At 47.2% G+C, this 24,884-nt stretch overlaps 1 protein-coding gene across 1 annotated transcript; it reads left to right on the plus strand.

Moving 5' to 3' along the window:
* The first annotated feature begins 671 nt into the window (after window positions 1-671).
* On the plus strand, window positions 672-7,151 carry LOC144123012 (cuticle protein 10.9-like). The gene is made up of 3 exons (XM_077655940.1): window positions 672-779; window positions 2,605-2,742; window positions 5,854-7,151. Exon 3 carries the CDS (start codon window positions 5,982-5,984, stop codon window positions 6,216-6,218), a length of 237 nt encoding a protein of 78 aa, XP_077512066.1. The 5' UTR covers window positions 672-779; window positions 2,605-2,742; window positions 5,854-5,981; the 3' UTR covers window positions 6,219-7,151.
* Window positions 7,152-24,884: the final 17,733 nt, after the last annotated feature.

Here is a 24,884-nt window from a genome sequence, read left to right on the forward strand (position 1 = left end):
AAACATGATGTTTCGTTGTCAGTGCCTGCAACGGCAGCGCTATTTGATTTGTTCTATTGCGAATATGTGGTTTTACTTAAAATTCTGATAACGTTTATAAACTGCTGCAGAAGTAGATCTGGCAATACTAATTGGACTTTGGAAAATTTAATCCACCGTACACTTCGTGCTGAAGTATGGAATTATTTTGTGGCGCGCTTGCGTTTACTCGCTAGGCATTTCACTTTTAAGCCTTACACGTGTTTTCGTTAGTGCATGAACCATTTTTTTTTCTGCCTCTTCGTCATCCGCAATGGCAGAAAAAGCTGCGATTGCCATCTCCCATTTTGTATATTGAATATGCCCTGCATCACTCGTCCCAATTGTTTGCTCGCGAAGGCGGAAATCAGCTCCGGTTTCGAGCGCATGTTCTCGCTTCCTGCTTGCAGGCGCCCGAACTCCGCGGGGTCGCAGCTCCATCAGACACGGTCTGCTTTCAAGCGCCACGGTGCGTAACCCCCAAGGCTGCAGTGTGACCGGTCTGTGGCCGACCCTTCGACGGCCTTCTTTACGCGGCGCGTTAGGAGTGAAATACTTTCCGAGGGAAAGGGAACGCGAAAGGCCACAGCGAGCATTGTGGAAGCGATGCGCGAGGACCTGTATAAATGTTGCCACCCGGTTGTCCCTGAGGGCACCCGCACACGCAAGACGCTTCCTCGGGCTCCTGCTGCGCACAGGATCACCGAGGCTTAAAACGTCGCCAAAGGGAGGTACTGCTGAGGAGAAAGATGCTTTTTGAGGTGAGGTGCATGTATTTGTTTAGCAGGTAAAATATATCTATAAACTATAGGCTTTCCGGTTGCTACGTGCAGGTACTTAGTGAGCCGCATTGGTTTGCAACATCACGCCTACAATATTTTTTGATAAGCTGACTATACTGGGAGGAGTCTCGTTAAAGAGCTCATTTGTAATGAGAAGAAAGTTGGAAAAATTTGGTCGTGACAGGGATCATTAACCTCCTGCGAGTTCCATGAACTGAGATTTTCAAGGGGTATCTGCTCAAAGGAAGTTATCCAGTTTTAGTCATCCTGATTTGTTCAGTTGTTACAACAATGTGTTGTGAGGAAGTTGTGCCAGGCTCGAGTCAATAAACGCGAGAAGCTTTGATTAGTACGCTGTTTAATATATATATATATATATATATATATATATATATATATTCTTTGTCTTCATATGGCTGCGACGTCGTTAAAGGTGAAAAACCAATGTCTAAAAGCAAGAAAGCAATCGATTTTTTTCCACAGAGCTTGAGATACCACAGCACTCTTTTTCTCATCACTTCTCCTTCCACCTTCATCACAGTATGTCTTAAGTGGTTGCCGTTTATTACTGCGGCTTCTGCGGGCAGGCGCATGCAGCACATACCCAGACGCAGGCAAAACCTCACGTGCCAGGTATTAGATCCACTTTTTGCAGAAGTTTGTCATCCGTTTGTTTATAGCTCGGCCGTGCAACGGAGGTGTTGCAGCATTCCCACCAATTCAGGGCTCCGGAATGATGAGCGGGAAAGATATCGTGAGCCACTAGAGATTTACAGCGCTGAGAGTGGGAGAATGTTGCTTTTTTTATTTGAAGCGCCAGGTCCAGCACTCCAGCATTACGTTGCCCTCTCTTACAAAGTCTTCAGTCATGTAGAAAGTGGTGCGGATGGTACATGAGCCACACTGCGCTGCCTAGCGAGGCTGCTGGTCTGAGAACTCTGAGTTAGGCGGTACGAGGTTGCTGTAGTGAATATTTTAAAAAAGAAAGGTAAATGCAGTCTTTGGCGAAAAAACTGTGCTGTTTTTCAGCGTCGTCTGCATTGGCGTTCATGACTAGACACTTGATTTACTGAGGTTGCGATTTTATTTTATTCTCTCAAACAAGGTCTTTTAACGAAGTGGCAGCAGGATTTTATTCATTATTCAGTTTGAGATCCCTGCAATATTGGCAGCTTAGCACACTTTCCTTCGGTGGGCATCCGTAATTTTACAAGGATTTTTTTTTTACCTCCATGTCTGCCTTACGAAGGGAAGTGACATCTGTGGTTTGAATCCGTCTATAAGCGGATTTATGAATTTCACCTAACTCACAATTGATCTTCATGATCATCAACTTAAGATTGGAAATCTTCACCAGATATTGAATTCTCGTCTGTGCATTGTCGTTGCAGGCGCCTGACATGCTGACTACAAACGTATGTCAAACTCAGACAAAGCAGCGCTACTCACTGATGCCTGGCTGAAGATAGAGCAAAAATTGATACTCGCCGGCTTACGTCACCCGCGCATTTTGAAGGCCTTACTAATGAAATTCATCAACTTATCAAAAGTGCGTCAAAAAGTTGATGGGTGACGCGAACGAGGAAAGCAAAGGCATAGTAGCTGCGTTACTCAGGTTAGACCTCTCCACAATGCCATCAGGTAAAGCAGACGCCGAGCCCCTATCTGCACTCGAAATCAAGCTCTCTTTTTTACAATTGTCGCGACGTCACTCTCTCAAACGCGCTCTCCCTGCATGCAGACACTCGGTACAGCCATCCGTTTTTCTCAGTGGCCGTTTATCTTGAACCTGCTCTCATTCTAGGCTACTGTTGCAACCCTTGTTGCCTGCGTCTGCGCCGGAGGGACGTTCAGCCAACATGGCTTCAGCACCAGCCATTACAGTGACCCCTTACTGGCAGCTGAAACAGGAGGAAGCTTCGCGGCCGCTGAGCCTTACTACGTGAGTGCCAAAGTATAAGTTCTTTCCGCATGGCTCAGTGAGCCGCGCCGAACTGTTCTCACCGGCTCCTTTATTTACAACGTGCCTTAAAAGCAAAGAGTGTTCCAGGGAAAAGCCGGTTTCTTCTTGATTGTTTTGGAAGCTGCAGTTGTCTTCCACGCAGACAAAACCAAAAGGAAACGCAGAACAGTTACGTTGATAACGCTGTGCACTGCTCCTTATTTGTAGCACTGCGAGTGTCATGTCGTTATCACGGTGGAAACATACGGTTAACTTCCAACCAATGAACCTATCGCTCTTTGATATATATTTAATAGTAAAGAAAGAGGCGCTCTCATTCTTTATGAGCGGTTCGGCAATATTGTCACTAAAGGTCGCCCACATGAGGCAAGGGGGTCGAACTTAAAGGGGCTCTGAAACACCTTCCGAGGAGTACACAACTCGGCCCAATCACTGCATTCTGTTGCCATGAACCCCCCCCCCCCCCCCCCCCCCGAGAAAAATAATACTCTCCTATACACAGCAGAGGACCCGCAATCACGCGCGAATGGTTGCGAGCCGTTCCCGGCGACATTTTCCATGCTCGCACCCCTCCTCCGCCGCTCGCACCCGCGTATACAATTTGAGAGGTTGCTACTGGTTGGATTCTTTCAGACGTCAGGCAGCTACCGTGGCCGCGGCCGATAAGCCGCGTAGCTTTATTTATTTATTTACACACATACAGCGCCCGAAAGAAAAAATAATATGAGTGCACAGATGATCTATAATACAAATTCAGCTGAAATTTGAAGGGCATGAAACAGGCAGTGAAAAATAAAACTATACGTATACACATAGTTGTCTTGATATTTGCGTAACTTAATCACACTGTATCGTGGTAAGTGCAATCGCAGGCAAGAGAAGTTAAAAGCAATGCTAAAACCCACTAAAAAAGAATAGTTTTCAGATCCTCCATAAAAGGCGAAGGTGTCCCTGAAACAATCAATCCAGGCAAACCATTCCACTCATGTATTGTCTTGGGGAAGAAGCTGTTCCTAAATAAGTTTATCCGGCAAGCATATTCACGCACTGTTAGGGAATGGCACGTTCGTGCAGATACATATGTTGGTTTCTTTAGATATCTATCTCCATCGATGCCCGTTCTAGAGTAAAGTATATTATAAAATAGCGACAAGCGCAGGTATTTTCTTCTGGCTTGAAGCAGCGGCCCACCCCAGGTATTGGAAAATATCGCTAGATCTTTTCAAAAAGTCATAATTACATGACGCAAAGCGAGCAGCACGAGCCTGTCGCGTTCAAGGTTTGGAATGTTGCACTTGGTTGACGGATCCCATGTACTGCAAGCGTACACAAGAATGGGAAGTACTTTTGACAGAAATAATGTTTTCTTTAGCTTAGTTGGTGCCTGATAAAGTTTCGTTTGAGGAAATTTAACATTCGACTAGCCTTCAGAGTTATTTTATGTATATGGGCATTCCATGACTAATTGCAGAGAATAATAATAATAATTGGTTTTTTGGGGAAAGGAAATGGCGCAGTATCTGTCTCATATATCATTGGACACCTGAACCGCGCCGTAAGGGAAGGGGATAAGGGAGAGTATAAATCCAAAATATTTGTATTATCTTCAAACCGACAGGCAGGTTTCCAATCCATGACATAATTGATAAGCATTGGTTGTTTTTTAGTTGTAAACCTTACGAGATTGCATTTGGATAAAATAAGGGACACCTTCCAGTACTGGCACCACCAGGCACCAGTCCAGGTCGTTCTTTAAATGTTGACAGTCCGCCGCACTGGTGATTTCGCGGTAGATATACAGCAATCATCCGCGTGCAATCGAACACGGCTGGCGGATCCGTAAGCTCCGCTCCGGAAGTGGGGCCGGCGTAGTAGCGCCGACCTTCCAGCGTGCAAAAATTGACGAGAGGAGGTAGAAAGGCGCGAAGACGCGGAAATTGAAATGTTGACTAGAGATAACTGAGATCCTACGAAGCGCATTAAAAATTTTTTTGCGGACAATATTCGTTAAGCAGAGTGCTTTTACATCACAGGGCATACCGCATTTTTTGTTAGAGTCCTTCAGATCCCTTTAAATCGTATTGCAACGCCGTCACTTAAATACTGCGAAGGTAATCTGATCGAAGCATCAAGTCAAGCGCTATTGTTTTCGTCCATAACTTACGATTCAGCGGGATTCCGGAAGCTAACACATCATAAAGAACACCTATTTCCGCCGCTCACACATTCGAGGATGACAGAATGAAAAGAAAATTGCGGAATCAATTTGAGATCATGGCAGCAAAGCAGTAACGTTTACCCGCCAAAAAAAAAAAAACTAGCATTGACTTCGAAAGCTAATCAATCAGTCCAGGGTAAGTTCATGTTTCAGTTAAAATTTCTCTTTAGTCTCCCTTTAACGAATGTTTCGGTTCAAAACTAAAGCCTCCGGTATAAAATATATTATACATATTCATGTATGTGTCGCATTTCCGCGTGGTGCACTATCAGATCTTTGAGACAAAAAAAGGTATTGCGGAACGCTGAATGCAATAAACCATGATCTTGGTACAAGTTTATCAGAATTAAAATTTTTATCTTTCGGTCTACAAATGCGCATCAGGAACGTCAGGAGAAGTTTAATCATTTTTTTGTGGCTGAGTCTAATCGATGTGTTATCCAAGTTCATTATAACAAATAGTTTCCTAATTCCGAATTAATCCTGGCCCGTAGCTGCCGCTTCAGTGTCAGCAGCTATGCTCTTCTCAGGAGAGGGAGAGAACAGAGCTTTTAAGTATCTTCTGTCGATTGGTTTGTTTATTTTAGTGAAAATGTCCATAATGATCCTCAAGGGAGGGTATTTTATGCGGGTGGGGGTGTCAAAGTTGGCAAAATTGCAACACAGCAAAACAAACACTGAAATGCCGGCAGAAATACCTAATGAAATAAAAATAAAAAGAAATAGGGCTAGGAAGCAAAAGAGGTAAATAAAATACAAGTAGTATAATAAATCAACGGGGCGCGTGCCTCAAAGATTAATTTGCTGCCTGCCGTCGTGATTGGAGATTTACAATTTTACTGACAGAAAACATTGCTCCATGTGCCACACAGCCGCCTCAGCCGTACAGCTTTGGTTACGACAGCGTGGGACGAGTTCGGCACGCAGACCTACCGCAAAGGAGCACGGCGACGCCAGCAACACTAAGAAGGGCTCCTATGGTTACCGGGACGCCTTCGGCATGTTCCGGCGCGTGGACTACGTGGCCGACGAGCACGGCTTCCGCGCCAGCGTGCAGACCAACGAGCCAGGCACCACGCCAGGCAAAACCGCCGACGCCGTGTTCGACGCCAAGCCACCGGCCGCCTCGGCTTCCCTGGTCCAGGCCGCCGCCTCGGGCCACTATGCACACACAGCGCGCCCTCTGGCGGCGCGGCCTTCGGCGGATTCAGCGGGCCCGCTCCCGTGGGCAGGATGAGGGGTAGTGCTTGCGCGCGAGAGACACTGAGCGCGCACGCGCTGTACAACAGGAGAGAAACGAGAACCCTCGTAAGCGGCATTTACCAAATGCAATAACGTGCCACCACTTATAATGCATTAGGCATAACGTGCCGAGTGGAAGAAATAATGTAGACGCTGACGCATCAGTGTTAACTTAAGGAAAAAATTGTGTTTGGTGCCTATGACTGCAATGGGTTTGAATTTAGGCGAAAGAAATGCGCCTAATCTGTGAACTTTATGACAACAAAGCCCAGCAAAATAACAAGAATGCTGTACTATCCTTCTTTTAATACAAGAGCGATGAGCGTGGTGAGCTCCCCGGTTTGTAGCTTTTTCAGGACCGAGACCTTGTTTTCTGGTTTGATGACGTCAGAGGTGCTTCAAGCAGGGACTACAATTAATGTTTGATGCACGTTTATGATTTGTATTTTTTTGTGTGTTGTTTAGCTGTTTTTATTGATTGAAAGGAATGTGTAGTCCGATAGCTAGCTCTTGGTACTGGCTTCAAGAACAAGCTGTGACTACGTTCATGCCAAAGAACGGTTTTTTGTGCAGAAAGCACGTACAAAGCATATAGAAAAAGCTCGCCTACATGTTAGTGCACATATTAACGGTATGTTTTAGAGACATAATGCTTTATTCAGAGATTCCCACAAGCACAACCAATGTCCAAAAATGAACTCTGTGTTTCTGCGAAAAAACAAGTATCAGATGAGTTCTCTGAATGGCCGCATTTATTCTTTTTCCCAGCACTCACGCCTCACAACTGTTGCTACGATTGTATTGAGAGACCTCGCTCACTGTTTGCTACCGCTTGATACCGAGTCCCACTCTCCAACACCGATTCCCATCCCCTAATGCCCATACCACTACCTGCCTGCTTCAAAATCCCCCCCTAACCCTTCCTCCCCCCACACCCACCCACACCCTCCACCTAGCTCCCGTGCCGAACATCTTGCAGTATTTGCAGCGCACATCCGTCGCTTCACCATCCGTTTTCTACGCAATTTAGGCTTGGGCCATCTGTTTCGATTAGTTTTTGAGAACACCTGCAAGCAAGGGAGATTAGTGTCACATTCTTGCTATAGTTTCTGCTGAGTATTTCATTAAACTAATAAGATAAGAGCTATAGCCTCATAAGCCTAAAGTGTTTTTCCTTTATGACCTACATGCTATTCTGACGGTACATAGACAGGTAACCAAGTCAGAAAGCGCGGAATGCCACCATCCTCACGGTAGGTTTCCTAGGCCTTCACTTTTTCAAGCACGATGGTCTATCATTGTGCCCGTACACGAGTTCAATCTCATATTTAAAGGTACAAGATAAATTCAACCTTGATCAAGGCTAAAGTACACCATTGCAGTAACCGTCCTTCCCACCGGCCGTTCCTCACACGCGGAAAACGCCCAAACTATCTCATACCTTCTCTTCTATTGTTCCTGAGAAGGGGATAGCCGGATGGGTTTTAGACGGACCCACTGCAGCATTCGAGCCTCTTTGACGTCTCGTACATGCCGTTCATTTGTTTAAGGATATGTATCTTGCAGCAGGTGTTACAGATGAAGTTATGGTTTCACTTTTGTTTAATTTTTAAAAGACATCCCTAAAAGCCATTACGAAATATACTATATTAAGCGACATACATAGAGCACAAGCTAAAGTTAGGCGCGCCGCCATTGACCGCTATGGTACTGTAAGAAAATCGTTCATTAACAACATGCGGAAGTGAAATGCTCTTCTTATGATTCAAAGATCTAGAAGCGACCACAGCGGGAAAGTCTGGTTTTTAATTGAACATGAGTACTAGAGCTCCTGTTTAGTTCATCATCATTGCCTGACTTCCAAAGAGTTGTTGATTGCCTGGAAATTAGCACCAACAAGACGAATGTGTGTAGTAGGAAGATGTTTCTTGTTGCTTTGCATGCCTTTTACCCAAGAAAAATTCGTAATATCGCCTTCCGTCTGGCACCGTTTTTTCGCGCACTAAAGACCGTGGACATGACTACAGGAGAAAAGAGTTATCGGAACATTAACATTCTCCCCCCCCCCCCCCCCCCACAACTCCTCTCCGTAATTTAAAGCACAAAATTCACTTGCCCCACCACTTTGTAAGTTTTCTGCGCCCCACTCCCGAACCCCCAAAACTTTCAGGTTTCAAAGCGCGAACCTCATTTCCCCACTTTTATCTTCAAGCACCTACTTTTCCTTTCATATCCAAGAGACCCCCCCCACTCGTCGCCACTTCCCACTCCCCATCCACCCACTAGTACACACCCTCGCTTACCATGACCACCCCCCGCTTCCAACTCCCGCACTCGTCCTCATACACTCCCCATTCCCCTCTTCACATGGAAGCAAATATGACCTCTGTTTTGACTTTCAGTGGCACAATTCCGAAGAAGACGCACTGACTTACAGGACGGTTATCCAGGGAACACTGTTACTTTCGACATACCTTAATAAAAAATGGCGTACATGCTTCAATTTCGTCCGTTTTTGTGACGTTCTAAGCATCATTGCATTAGCAAGGAAATGACTGAATTTCTAAACAAGACATTCCTAGTATTCTATCTGTTAAAAAATTCAAACTGAGAGGTGTGGTCCCCGATTGCGGGCTCGGCTAGCAGTTATAATTATCTACTCTGAAATAATTTTTTTAGTTTAATGAAAGAATACGATTAAACATTACCGAGCTATGTTTCACGTGTGCTTGATGATTAGTGCGTTTTCACAGGAATCGACAAAAGCTTTTGACTTTTCCCTCCGCTGCTGGCTTTCCCCCACGCGCGGCTGCGGTGGCGGTGGAGCGGATGAATGCGTAAGAAGCAGAGACGCCAACTGCAGATAGTCTTTGCTCTGACTGCTTAGCAACAGCACCTAAATACCACACATCAAACATGGCCTAGTTCCAAGTATTAGCGCACCTTATTATGCATGCATTTTCATAATGAGATCTTGGACACCGAAGTTACCGCAAAGAACAACTTAGCGCATGCTCAAATCAATATGAAATTAGTACCTCAGCTACCACGAACTACGAGTAATCGCCACAATCTATTCTACCTGCTCCCTCGGCTAAACATCCACGTGACGCTTCCTAATCCAACAGCAACCCGAGCCTCTGAGAAACCCGAGCCTCAGTGAAAAAGGAGGCTTCCTCCTACTCCCTAGCCTCAGGACTACTTACATCGAGAAGGCGCCCGCAGACCTAATAGCCCAAAATTCTCCGCCAACATTGCCTCAGTGTTAGACTGACTTAGGACGTTAGCTACGAGAGGTTCATGTATCTACATCGGTGTGATGAGCAAATGGGGTGAATGCCAAGATAAATAAATTTAATGACAAACGAAAACAGGCCAGCCAGAAATATTGATATCTGGACAGCTACTCTGCACAGGGGAAGGGGATGTTTCCTTTACGGAAAAATCCGTTCTAAGTACAGTGCCTCGACAGGCCCAGCGAGGCGAGCGGGCATCCAGGCACCATACTTGGGTGGATGGATGGGACGGACGGACGGACGGACGGACGGACGGATGGATGGATGGATGGATGGATGGGATGGATGGTGGATGGATGGATGGATGGATGGATGGATGGATGGATGGATGGATGGATGGATGGATGGATGGATGGATGGATGATGGATGGATGATGGATGGATGGATGGATGGATGGATGGATGGAAAGGCTGAACCCTTTAAATCGGGTGGTCGTTCTAGCCATCCAACCAAACTTGTGAAATTTTACTCGTCTTGATTTCAGCCACCAATCGATAACCTTCGCTTTGTTACTTCTACCCACTTAAAATCTACTTTTCCTTCACTGTCCTTAAACCCCAATGCTTTGGATAAATCAGACCCGCTGCTTTCTACTGGATGGATGAATGGATAAGGTTGAACCCTTTAAACAGGGCGGTGGCTCAAGCCACCAAGCCATGACTTATGAAATTTTACTCCTGTCTAGATTTTAGCCACCAATAAGATAACCTTCGCTCGGTTAGTTTCACCCGCTTAAATTCTACTTTCCCTTCCACCGCCTTAAACCCCAATACTTTGGATAAATCAGCCCCGCTGCTTTCCACTGTAGGGTGAAGCTCTTTACAGAAAAGTTTCAAGTGTTCAGCCGTGTCCTCCTCCTCTCCGCACGCAACGCACGGCGTGCCTATCTCGTGGTAACTGACTCTATATTTCTTAGTCCGCAAAACTCCCGTCCTGGCCTCAAACAACAAAGAGCTTCCCCCTACAACTTATCATAGATATTTTCTTTTCTAGGAAACAAGCAGCGCCATCTACCTCATGGGTTTGGCACTACTATTGCGATTTACAGCCACCTTCGCTATATCCGGTATATTTCCTCGTTCATATCAGTTAATAAATTTCATAAACGTGCGCATCACAAGAAGACGCATCGTTTGACACCACCTGGAACCCCATGCGACTAACGGTTCGGCCGTAATCGCCGTCAGAAGGTCCTCGCAATGCACGATTTGGGGGAGGAAAGGCCGTCATTACGAGTCCCACAAACATTGGGCTTCATCTCAATTAGCAATTTTGTTGTCAGGAACATGCCATCATTTCACACCACTTTGAACATTCTGCGTGAAACGGGTGGCAACCAAAATTTTTGCAAAATGGTGCTCCTGGGGGGTCCCCTTTTTCAATGGCTGCTACACTGCACATATATGTATAACGAATCGCATGTATAGGTATATCAACTGAGGTCCTACGCGCCTACCTGTTGGTATGTGATATAGTGTGGTGAAGTAGTTACTCCTATGGTCAATTTGGCCTTCATTGCAGATTTAAAAGGCAAAGGCGGGCTAGTTGGTGGTTAACAGGGCTGTGCATATGCAACCGCGCAAACGACGAGGGACGAGAGACGTGTCTTGTGCATTCTCTCTTCCTCCTCTTTTTTTGCGCGGTTGCAATATGCACTCCCCCTTCATTGCAGATAGGCACGGCCTTGACAAACGTAAGTAGTAAGAGCTAACGCTCCTAAAAACCCTGTCTGAAAAATCATCACCCTAACCGCTGCATCATTTTGCCTCCGAGTGCAGACGCGAAACGTCCACATCGAAGATACTTATTCGCATATGCAAAAACTGTGATTCTGTCTTAGTACCACACCGCACTAGGAGTAAAAAACCGACGTGGCGCCCACTGATGTCCCATCTGGGGCTTACTGGACTTCTGGCTCCCAGTAATGTTTACAATTCCGATTGCTACACTTTATTCCTCGCCAAGGTCTGTTTACACTAGACACCCGAACTGCTCCACCACGAGACTCTTACTTCTATTTGTGGCCTCACCCAGCCGGACGAGTCTTATTCTACGCCCTGCCGCTGTCACTGCGCCCTTTGAAACTACTGTGTAATTCTTCAAGAGATGTACACATAAACCTAGTGCTGGTCATCTAATAAAACGTTTCACTTCCTTACTTACTCACAGCCTGAACACATGTGTCCGTATGCCTCGCTGTAGGGTGACCAAGGAGGGATCATGTTAACGCTACTACTGGGGTTAACTAGTTGAACATCAGTTCACGTGCTGATTCGTAGTCTAAAAAAAATAGGACCAGAAACCACGACAGATACAAACGATGTGAGATACTGCTGCAAATCTTTGCAGTGTTTGTTCATTCTTAAAAGCTGCCGGTACGCCGCTTTATCGGTTTGACTGCGATGCAAGACGCGACCACATTTTTTACCTCGAATGATAGCATCTAAGTGGAGCAGATTCTACGTTGTTCCAAAATGTTGTAACTTGTACGCATTATCTAGAGAGTTCACTATCAGCTTTAAATTGAGCACGGCCGATAGCGGCGGACATTCTGTTCGGCGACCGCCGAGCAGGCTCGTTGCTACGCCGCCTCCGAGTGATTGAGTCCATTGTGGACGCAATTCAGCCCATATAACGAGTTTTAATTAGACGCCATTTTCGGTATCCCTCTGCCTTTCGGATTGCAGTCACCACTAGGTGACGTCTAGATGTCACGTAGTGGTGACATCGGAAGTATTCTTCCTTTAAAGATCAATCCGCCTTTTTCACAAGAAGTGTGCGCCCTCTGGGGGAGTAGCGAGAGCTCGTCTGCTAGGGGTTGAAAACACATACGTGGGAGACCCAGGCGCGATTCGGTTCCGCGAGGAGCCAGCTGCATCCGCGAAGTGGCAAGTCTGTGCTTGACAGCTGCCGCCATCTTTCGCAAGCGCCTGTCACTAATATGAACTGCGCATGCGCAGTAGAGCTTGATGTTTTCTTTTTAACCAGTGGAGATGGAGGGGAACAGGCACGCACGCGCTGAGCGGAAGCTTGAAAAAGGCGGATTATACTGCCTAGCGTACACGCATTGTAAATATCAGGTATCATCACGATCATCAGCCTTACTAGTCGAGGGTTTGACGGCATACCGTCCGATCAGGAATCATGGTTATGAGGAGTAATGGCCATTGGCGAAGGTGAATAAAGATGGAAATTTTGACGTTTCGGGGGCACTACGGCCCCTGTTCACTATGGTGCAACCGGCGCACGGATTCTTTCTTTTGTAGCACCCAGAAGCGTTTTTAATGATTTAGCATACGCAGCATGAAGAGTTCCGTCGTTTCTGTTCAGTACGTTAGAGGTTGTCTGCGTGATAAAGGACTAAAGATTCTGCCGTGCTGATGTATTCTTTTCTGTTGTGAATATCTTTAGTTTATTCCAGTAAATCTCCTCACCACCATTCCTGACCAGAGGGTATGTCGTCAACCTCTCGACTACATAAATCTGCGCCATCAGTTTGGACAACCGTCCATCACTGGAATTCGTCGTTTTGTAAACACCTCCACCAGCCTCGCTCATTTATGCACGCATTTGCAGTTCAACATAAACTTCAAGTCGTCTCAAGTTATCCCGAAATCGTTGCGTCTGAAGAAACCCGTTAATACCCGCTTTGGTCTCCAGGTCGTCGCAAAGGCCGAACGTCAACTGCTTCAAGCACGGATAGAATAATGCAAGCTAACTTGTTCTTCGCAAAACACCCCGTGGAGTTTATCGTTGTCGCAAAGGCCGAACGTCAACTGCTTCAAGCACGGATAGAAGAATGCAAGCTAACTTGTTCTTCGCAAAACACCACGTGGAGTTCATCGTCGTCGCAAAGGCCGAATGTCAACTGCTTCAAGCACGGATAGAAGAATGCAAGCTAACTTGTTCTTCGCAAAACACCACGTGGAGTTCATCGTCGTCGCAAAGGCCGAACGTCAACTGCTTCAAGCACGGATAGAAGAATGCAAGCTAACTTGTTCTTCGCAAAACACCACGTGGAGTTCATCGTCGTCGCAAAAGCCGAACGTCAACTGCTTCAAGCACGGATAGAAGAATGCAAGCTAACTTGTTCTTCGCAAAACACCACGTGGAGTTCATCGTCGTCGCAAAGGCCGAACGTCAACTGCTTCAAGCACGGATAGAAGAATGCAAGCTAACTTGTTCTTCGCAAAACACCACGTGGAGTTCATCGTCGTCGCAAAGGCCGAACGTCAACTGCTTCAAGCACGGATAGAAGAATGCAAGCTAACTTGTTCTTCGCAAAACACCACGTGGAGTTCATCGTCGTCGCAAAAGCCGAACGTCAACTGCTTCAAGCACGGATAGAAGAATGCAAGCTAACTTGTCCTTCGGAAAACACCACGCGGGGTTCATCGTCGTCGCAAAGGCCGAACGTCAACTGCTTCAAGCACGGATAGAAGAATGCAAGCTAACTTGTTCTTCGCAAAATACCACGTGGAGTAGATCGTTGTCGCAAAGGCCGAACGTCAACTGCTTCAAGCATGGATAGAAGAATGCAAGCTAACTTGTTCTTCGAAAAACACCACGTGGAGTTCATCGTCGTCGCAAAGGCCGAACGTCAACTGCTTCAAGCACGGATAGAAGAATGCAAACTAACTTGTTCTTCGCAAAACACCACGTGGAGTTCATCGCGCCGGACATTCTTGCCTGTGTTCAATTAGTTTCTAACCAGGAAATGCGCAGAAGAGAGGAAGAGCACTCGGAATCGCCGCCGTGGTGGCTGAGTGGTTTGGGCACTCGTCTACTGAACCGGAGCTCACGGGTTCGAGCCCGACCGCGGCGGCCGCGTTTCGATGGAGGCGAGTTGCTAAGGCGCCCGTGTGCTGTGCGAGGTCAGTGCCCGTTAAGGATCCCCTGGTGGTCGAAACTATTCCGGAGCCCTCCATTACGGCACCTGTTTGTTTCTTTTTCTTTCACTCCCTTCTTAATACCTTCCCTTACGGCGCGGTTCAGGTGTCCGCCGATATCTGAGTCAGATACTGCACCATGTCTTTTCCCCAAATACCAATTTTCACTCGAAGTCACAAGAACAGAAGATGCAGGAATTAATTCCTTAAAATAAACAGGCAACACGGTAACATCAATCTTCGAAACAAAGAACTTGTCATCGTACGGTCTGAAACCCGCTGACGCCAAGTTACTCAGCCGAGGTTTCAACTTCAACGAAGGGAAAGTTGCAAACCTACGAAAGGTTGCTTGTACGGTCGAAGGAGCGATGAGAGTTCTCGACCGAGACGTTCAATACGATGTTAGGGCGAAGGCTATAGGCCAGACAAAAGTCAATGGCGGGGGAAAAGTCATTGCGGTTTTGTGTGTCGAACGGTTTTGTGTGAATATAGAAACCCGCCGCGGTGGCTCAGTGGTTAGGGCGCTCGGCTACTGATCCGGAGTTCCCGGGTTCGAACCCGACCGCGGCGACTCCGTTTTTATGGAGGCAAAACGCTAAGACGCCAGTGTGCTGTGCGATGTCAGTGCACGTTAAAGATCCCCAGGTGGTCGAAATTATTCCGTAGCCCTCCATTACGGCACATCTCTCTTCCTTTCTTCTTTCACTCCCTCCTTTATCCCTTTCCTTACGGCGCGGCTCAGGTGTCCAACGATATATGAGACAGATACTGCGCCTTTAGCTTCCAAACCAATTATTATTATTATTATTATTATTATTATTATTATTATTATTATTATTATTATTATTATTATTATTATTATTATTATTATTATTATTATTGTGGACATAGAACCTAACGCTTGCGGTGTGTCTTTGCCTTCCGTTTTTTCTCGCGCTGTTCGTTTGTAAAAACAGAACCAAAAGCTCCTATACGTACAAGGCTAACTTATTCAATAAAGCTGTGTGTATAGCGTCATGGTCAGCTCTTCCCATGAATATTCATCTTAAGAAGCCGTTCTCCTTTAGTAACAGGATCTGCACTTATAGGGTAGGATGTCGGTATTCAGTAAAGTTATGTAGCATGGACATTTTCTAATAACTGACTCCTATTCGTGCTTTCGGCTAAAAGTGGCAGTGAAAGACGCGTTCAGCTATTTCGTTCTTTCGACCAAAATAACTACCTTTAGTTTGTCTTACTGCACTGCACCGCTACTTGCAGGGCGATAATTACACTACCAATTACAGATCAATTACACTACCGATGGCAGACTGGCCTTTGCGGAAACCCGTCATTGTGGAAGGATATAGACCGCGTATTTTAAGGTACCATTCTAGGCGGGTTAGCACCATGCGCTCCATGGCCTTGCCAATATAAGTTGCACGAGATACTGTTTTGTAGGATGTTAAGTCGAGTGCCGATTTTCCTAGTTTCAGCAAGGCCAGAATGCGGCTTCTTTTCTACTACCGTAGAACAGTGGCAGAGGGCTAAGACTGGTTGTACAAGGTGAAGAGGGCTTCTAATACATCTTGCCAGTATGACGAAGCGTGCTGAAGATGATTCCATGAGGTCCTGGGGAGGAAATATGCGTACAAGCAGAAAGCGCTGCTTTCAGATCTTGAATTGTGAAGGGAATATCCCAGCGGTCGTCCATGGTGGGAGGAGCATATCGATGCTGCCGAGATGAGGAAGCGCTTCCGGCAATTCTCTAACACAAATCTTCCGCGAGCTCTAGTTCTTGCCGTTTTTCATAAAGCTTTTCGAGAAATGAAGGGTGCATTCGAGAATGCTCAGCATGATAGAGCATTAAATGCGCTCGGTGAATGTGCTATTCGCGGACGTCTGCACCATTGGATTGCATGCTATATGACAAAAAGGACAGCCTGCATGGAGACTCTTGAAGGAGACACAGCAGATCATCATGTCGCTCGTGGTGTTCATCAGGGAGGAGTTCTCAGTTTAACGTTGTTTATTATAGTGTTTATCGGCCTTTTCAAACTACCGAACACTATTACGATATCAGCCTACTCAGACGATATTTGCATATGGACATCGTGTCACGCATCCGGAACGGCAAGCATGGTTTGCAGCGTTCGGTTTCCATTACGTCTGCGTACTTGCACCGTCAGGGACTTGATCTTTCACACGCTAAAAACGTAATTTTGGCTTTCACACTCAATTTAATGGCGTGGCATGCGGTCACAATCGATAGGCAGACTGTTCCATACGCAACACATCACAAATTCTTTGGTGTTACGATAGACCGTGACCTTTCCTGGAAGAAGCACATTTATTTGTTCAAGAAGAAGCTCGACAGCTTTGAAAGCACTGCGCGGTGTATGGTAGGAAAAGACTGGGGTCCATCTGAGCGATCCTTACTTCACGTGTACCAGGCGCTGGTGGTCGGTCTTCTCAGATACAGTTCACCTGTTCTCTCGGAAATCAGACTATCAGGCCTGCGTAATATTGAAAGCGCACAGGCTCGTGCTCTAAGAGTATGCTTGTGTTTATCATGAAAAACCTCTACATTGAACACATTTCACGAGGCCCGCGCCTGCCCAGCGCGAATTATTTTCAACAGGAACCACTTCATGTGCTTTTGCGACATGTGACCACGCATTGTAATCAGCCCTGACCCATATTAGTACTGTGCGTCCAGATTCAGCCTTTTCCGAACCCCTCTGGATGCTGTGCAATGCGGTGCCTACGAGCTACACGCCACATCAGATTGTTGAGGGGCCCCTTTGGGCAGTACCGAAACTTGGTATGCGTGCAACCATTCCAGGGATCACAAAAAAGACGCACATCCCAACAGTCGGTCTGAAACAGCTGGCGCTGTCATACATTGCATATACATCTGATGACTCCAAGCACGTTTTTGTGGACGGACCCATGACGACCACCTCTTCAGCTGCAGCGGTGATAGTGCATTGAAAATGCCTTAGGTCACCGCATTAGGCTAATGCATAAAACATCTTCCACGGCAGCAGAACTGGCAGCCATTGGAGAGGCCGTCCGTTATATTGCTCACCAGTCCGCGCACCAATGAATTATATTCTGCGACTCGAGATCGGCATTACAGGTCACACAAACTTACATTAAACTAAGGACATGCGAGCAGCTAGTTCAACAGACTGTGCTTTTGTTAGCTGAGTCTTTTCACCGCAGCCATATCATAAAGCTTCAGTGGATACCGAGCCATTGAAGCATAGCAGGAAACGAGCTTGCTGATGCCGAAGCTCGGTTAGCTCATGGTGATGGGGCTTTCATCGAAATAGCCTTTTCCAGACCTGATATTGGAGCCTTGGAGGCGCATTTAAAGCAAGCCGCAATGCAGTTGCGCTGGAACTATTCGAGCCATCACCACGGGACTGCATCTCTAAGCTTGACGCCGGCTCACGATTTCATCTGCCACCTAGGCTAACTACATTGATGAGAGGAGAACACTGAAGAAACTCTTTTAGCCGCCAGAGAGAAACGCGCTGACTGGTGGTGTACGACGAAGTAAGAATAATAATAATAATAATAATAATAATAATAATAATTGGTTTTCGGGGAAGGAAATGGCGCAGTATCTGTCTCATATATCGTTGGACACCTGAACCGTGCCGTAAGGGAAGGGATAAAGGAGAGAGTGAAAGAAGAAAGAGGTACCGTAGTGGAGGGCTTCAGAATAATTTCGACCACCTGGGGATCTTTAACGTGCACTGACATCGCACAGCAAGCGTATTTCCTCCATAAAAACGCAGCCGGCGAGGTCGGGTTCGAACCCGGCAACTCCGGATCAGCAGTCGAGCGCCCTAACCACTGAGCCACCGCGGCGGGTGTACGACGAAGGCCTTGCTCAGGTCTTTATGTGAATCAGGCCTGCATACCCGTCTGTGAGCGCCTGTGCACTGCCTACACGGTTTACACAGCGTACCCCATCAGTGCGTGCATGCACATGACAGCCCTGACATCATGCGTGATTGTGCCCATTTGTGTTTTCATGGAGCCCCTACTCCAGTATGTGTTAATGATATGCGTCAGTGTGTTTTTAAGACATGATTTTCCCGTGCGTCCAATCACCGCTATGCGTGTACCAACCTGCTCGTGTGTGAGTGTGTGAGTGGACATCATCCATGAAACTCTTTGTATTATGCCATCATCAACCTTCACTCGCTATTTCCCTGCCCTTCCTTAACCTTTTCCTCAGTGTGGAGTAGCAGGCCAGGCTCATATTGTCACCGGCCGACCTCTCCTCCTTTCCTCTCATTAAAATTTCTTTCTCTCTATCTTTCATCGCTGAGGTATGCACAAATTAGCTGGCAGTCTCGAATTCACGTTGCCTTCCTAACGGTAGGAACGATGCATGATCTATTCTTGGCGGCAGCATGAAGGATGTGAACGGCGGCAGTGAAACCAATGTAGCAGTTCACAAAGGCAACCAGCATGCAACACTTTTCGGGAATGGACACAGGTGTTCCAGAAGGACAACGCTAGCGTGGGTAACACTTTATGTATAGTGATGCTAAAAAGTATAAACATTAAAATATCAAAAGCTGCTCTGTTTGCTTAAAAAAACACAGTAAGCTTGGTTGGTGGGCTCCGCTTGCGCAGCTCTCAAGTCTATATTGTAGAAGAGCACAAGGTATAAGGTGTGGTACTGTCGCACCGTATGAGTTGAGGTGCGCATATTCACCAACTGGTCAGAAAACTCTCTTCCAGTACTTACTTTCTACATCGATCTCGAGACACTTTTCCAACCAAAATTTAACCTAAAGTGTTTCACTCTCTCTTTCGGTCCTACATTAACTATTGCGCATAAATTTAGACCACAAGTACTCAATAATCTTAACAGTATTACATAGGCTCGAAGAAAATTATGCCGCCACCCTCTGGAAGCCGAAGTAACGAGCATTAGCTGTTTGTTAGCGCAATCTATCGTCCATGCGATGTGTTGTCATATGATTAGGCTAATTTTTCAAACCTCACAGCAAGCGGACGCCTACCGCCTTTTTTGCTGCTGAGTGCTGACGTCCCAGCCGCGATGGTAAGCCTAACCATAACTAAATATTAACCTAATTAGAAGGTATTTGTGTCTAATATGTTCTACTCATCGAGCCCATTGCGAATATGCCATTAGTTAGATCTTGACGTTATCAGTTGATTAATTATAAGCATTTAGATTTAAGCCTAGCCATAACGAAATATTAACTTCGTCAGTTGATATTAGTGTCTAACGTGTTCTACTCATCTAGAGGATAATCACCTCATTAATTACTAAGTTATACGCTATTGAACATAATCACGTGACTAGTTCATTGTGACGTCACAAAATCAGTGACATCACCAATCAACCACCAATTCGATATACTAATGGCGTCACCAATCAATAACCAATCGGGATGCTAGATCGATTTACTACGGGGGCCGCCATCTTGAATGTTTCGGACTTCGAAAATTTGACGCCGAAGATAGATGTTAGGAGACCCCAAGAAATCGACAAACGTGATGGATAAGAGCTAACCCTCTTAAAAAAAGCTGTCCGCTGCGCTGCTAATGTTTCATACTGACTCCACACTCATGGACTGTTTGCTTAATTCAAGTTAGTACACAGCAAATCAACACTTACCGTGTCCATTGTGTACATTGCATGCTCACATATATCGAACCAGGTCAGGTGATGAATGATTTGTGCCGCGACCGCGCACAATGCAAACATTCAGCAAACATTTACGTACAATTTACCATTTCTTCTAAATAACCTGTATTCTAATTTTACTGTTTCCATTGACGTAACGCCCACAGCACTGCGCGGCGTATATGGTACCAGGCAGTATTCTTGGTACTTATTTTTTTTTATTTTGTCAGGGAAATTCTGTTGATCATCGATCATGCGAAGTGTATGTATTATAGCGTCTGCTTTTTTTTTACCTGGATCGTGATTTACGACGCTTTATAGGTCGTCATTTCTTTGTAGAGCAGTTGTATAGTTATATGCTTTCTTTTTTTTGCTTTTCTAGCACGAATTATCTTGATGAGCGGAACACATGTGTTATATTGGAATTTTTACTTGCATTTCAACTATTGTGCTGTGTATGTTTAAGTCGCTGCTGCCAAAATAGCTCCCTGACCTATTGAACTTTGGGTTGGTCGGTTGGTTTTTAGGAAAAAGAAAGGGCGCAGTATCTGTCTCACATATCGGCGGACACCTGAACCGCGCCGTAAGGGAAGGGATAAAGGAGGGAGTGAAAGAAAAGGGGAAGAAAGAGGTGCCGTAGGGGAGGCCTTCGGAATAATTTGTTCACAACTGTTTTGGCATGGAGGCCATCAAGATTGTTCTCATGGGGAGAATAAATTTTATTCCATTTGGTGATGATTGCCTGTCAGTTCGGGATTTTTGTTCTGGCATAATATACAGGAGAGGTATTGTTGAGCGTATTCTGATGTGGAACTAATCTGCACGTAAAAAACGTTAAACGAGGAATAAAGTTGAAGCAGGTTAATAAAATTTTTGCCAAGCAATACGTTGAGAATATCCGCTAGTTTTCAAGGCATTCCACTCTTCGATCCAAGTGCACTTTCTTTGAAACCTGTTTTCAGCGACCAGTTGCTTTTAGCAAAACAGTATGCGCAAATCTGGTCAAATTATTTTCCAACTTCAAAGCTGTGCGTCCCACGTGCAATGCGTGCCACCGAGATTCACATTTTTAAAAAGCTGTGCGTCGTGCAATGTGCTGCCGACCAGTGGTGTTCCATGCTTTTATAATCACACAGAGAATTTTGGGTAGAAATACTCGGAATTTAAATGCCGTCTATTCAGATTACTTAACTCAAACCAGCGATATTGTTCGTCGCCTCGAGACAAGGAGAAAACTAGCTGCAGAAGCGGGCGCGTAAGTTCCGCTTGGGGGAAGCCGGAAACAGCAAGTAGACAAAGTGAAAAACATAAGCAAGGCAAACGGTGCGTTAAGAGCTCCAAAGTTTTAGAATCACATATTTAAGCACTGCTCGAGCTTAACTATGTTCATTCAGTTGGGGTGATTTAATGCAGCAAATTGTCCTCGGCGCCACGGTAGCTAAGGTTATATAAAGGGTCTGTTCAAGTGGTAGCAACCCCACTCATTAAGCAGTAGCGTTCAATTTCGCCTTGGGCAAAGCCGCCTGTATTATATTACAATTGTTTTAAATCGAAAAAAATTACTCACCCGTCTCAGTTACTGACATACATATATCCGTCTACAACAAAATGCCTAGAGGCTAGGTCCTCTACAAAGTCGACTAGACCACCAGCCAGCGCCTGTCGGCATTTTTCCGTCGCATTTGCAACGTTCCCTGACATCGCACAGTACACGGGACTCGAGAATTTCCGCTCCATCGATATGCAACCGCCGCGGCACGTACTGTGAAATGTGTGAAATGGAATACGAACAAAAGAGTTGAAACGGCAGCTGCAAAGCAAGATTTTAAGGCAGGAAGACTGACTGCTGGTTCGTTTGATTTTCACTTTGATATTGCGAAGGCTGCAGCGTGGAAGTGTAAATTGGTCCGGCGTTTATTTCACAGCAGTGGCCGCATGCTCCAGTGCAGCGGGGCGGGGTGAAAAATGTCAGGAGGCTGAAGCACTGAAGCAGTCGACCTATTCGGAGAGAACACGGCGTGTATTTCGAAGACGTTGTTGGCACCGGCCATGTTGGCGCTATCTGGATAGAGCGCAGTTCCAACACCGCAGGTGTTCTCTAGCTCGTGCTTCGCTTTGCAGGCTGCCATCAGCCCGGCTAGGTGCTCTTCAGCGTGGTCGTGTCCTCGGCGAAAATGATGAGGATCCCATTTTCTGCACATTTTCCGGCGCTTCCTTGATGGGGCGGCATTCCTTTAGAAAGGCATCGAACTCGTCCCAATGCGCCCGGGTTAAGGTTCTTCTCACCAGCGCAGCTTGATTTGCAGTAGGCATCATCGCGCTGTGATGACGTTGAAGTGTCGTCTGACACCAAACTGTCCCGGTAGATCTCGGAGCTGTTTGTAGGCGGCTCTGCCGCGTACGACAACACCGAGCACTCCGGCTCGAGTTCAGACGGAGGTTCCGTGCAGCCTTTGAACTCTTCTTTGCTCTCCTCCGCGTCGTCACACCCCTGCGCATGTCTTGCACTCTCGTCTTCACCGCCTTCGATCGCGCATTCATTCGCATCTCCGGGAAGAGCATACACACTAGGACACACACTCGCCTCATCTTCTCGCCGTGCGTCTTGAAAAATCTGTTTGCCCTCGTCGTCCTCAGCCGCTTCTTCCGTCGAGGATAATTCATCGGTTACCAGCATCATCTCAAGCTGAATTCACTGGTCGTCTTCAACACCATTCTCTGCCACTGACTCTAGTGTCTCCTGTTGCTTCTTCGTGTTTGGTTCTAGAGGCGCACCTCCGCGCGTGGCCTCTTCCTGTGTTCCCGTGGAAAACGGCATGTCTTCCACATCGGCAGTGCGAATAGACAGACTGCAGTGCATTGGATGGCGCCACACATCTTTAGGCGGCGAAGTCATATCGGTCGTTGGTTCAGGTTCACCTGGGATGATGCAACGTGGGCCCAAAGAAATGAAGTGATCACACTCCTCGTTGATGTTAAAGTTTATGAGGTGAGTGAAGGCGTCTGCAGTCGCCGAAGAACGCCCCACACCGGCTAGGTTCACTATGGGGAGCGAGGAGGCAAGCATCACATGGTACGGGACAACCGACCCCACGCCGACTTTCGAGCAGGGTGCATCGACACTATGGGCGTTTGCGGGACAACTGGGCGCGGCAGGGGAACAGTCAGAGGCATCCAATACGCTTCCAGCTCCCGGCCGACGAACCATCCTCTTCCGCTCACGATCACGCTCGTCGCCACCTGCAGCCAGCTTGGTCCTTGCCCCTAGCTCATCCATTGCCGTAACCGTTTGCGTGCTAGGTTGGTCCGGCGCTCCCTCATCCCCACAGACGCCAAGTTCTTGCTCCAGAACTCCAGCCTCTGCTTTGCTCTTGTTGTTTCACTTGGTTTCAGCCGTCTGACCCACCTCCTCGTTCGCGGCCGCCGCGTCCATTTGCGCCGAGGCTTTGGCACCCTCATTCAAAAACTGAGTACCGTGATACACGACGTCGCGGTTCATCTTCTCCAGCCACTTGAACAGCCCATCCAGGCGCTGGTCGAGGCGCTCGAGGATGGCCGCCAGCCTGCCAGAAACAGCGACGCCCGAGCGGCCACGGCTGTCGGCTCCTTGAGCTGCGCCGCTACAGACTCGGGACGCCTGAGGCGGACCTGGCGCTGGACTTCCGGGTCCCGAATGGCGTCTACAAAAGCTTTCGTGCTGACCAAGCCCACGCTGATCGGTGGTGCACCCGGCAGCGACAGCGACGCAAACCGCTGAACAGCCGCGGAAAGGTCCTTGTAGCTTTTCCCAGGCTTCTGCCGGCGAGCACCCAGGCGCTGGTATTGGAGCCGGGGCTGGCCCGACCGATAATGGTCGGCGAGGCCGGCGATGGCGTCGTACCGGCACAGCTCCACGCGGGGCAGGTTTGGGAGCAGCTCAGCCGCTCGTCGCCGCAGCTTGGAGGCGAGCATCACAGGCCTCGAGACGAGCATCACAGCCCTCGTGCTGGCCTCCCATCCTGCGCCGCCGCCATGGCGTCTAGCTGTACCTGGTAAGCCCCCTACGGAGCAGCACCGTCGAAAGTCGGCAACTCCACCGCCATTCCCAGCTGGCGGACCGGAAGAGACGCACCCGCGCCGTGCATCACACTATCGTACTGCGAAGACAGCCCGACGGGCGTGGGTGCGGATTATGCCATGGTGGTGACGGAAGGCTCCGGCCCGCCACGGTTCGGGTCGATCGGCACAGCATGCGGGGACCCACGCTCGACCGCCTTCAACCTCGCCTCTAGTTGGTCCAGTCGCCGATTGAGGCGCGCAAAGGCGGCCTCCAGCGCAGGGGAAATGGGCAGGCCGTCGGAACGCCAGAGCTCAGCGGCGCCGTCCGCCGCGCCGTGTGCCGCGTCAGCCGGAGATTGCTCGCCGTCCTCGGCCCCTTCCGCAGACTGTTTCACAGCGCGGGTGGAGCCATCCCATCGCTGCCACCAAAATATGCAACGGTACGACATTCCTGCCCAAAGGAAAGCACATAATGTCGGAGAGCCGAAGGAACACCGCCGGCGGCACCCAATCTTTATCCTGGTCGGCGCGCGCTCGCTCCTCGCGCCTCATCTTCTTCCGCGCAGGGCACTTGGTCGGCGTACGCCGTGCCCTGGGCGTTTATTCCCGTAATATATATATATATATATATATATATATATATATATATATATATATATATATATATATATATATATATATATATATATATATATATATATATATATATATATATATATATATATATATATATATATATAAGCACTTTAGCATGCTAACCCCTAATAAAAAGGTG

Source organism: Amblyomma americanum, chromosome 3 (assembly GCF_052857255.1).
Source record: "Amblyomma americanum isolate KBUSLIRL-KWMA chromosome 3, ASM5285725v1, whole genome shotgun sequence".
Lineage (NCBI taxonomy): Eukaryota > Metazoa > Arthropoda > Arachnida > Ixodida > Ixodidae > Amblyomma > Amblyomma americanum.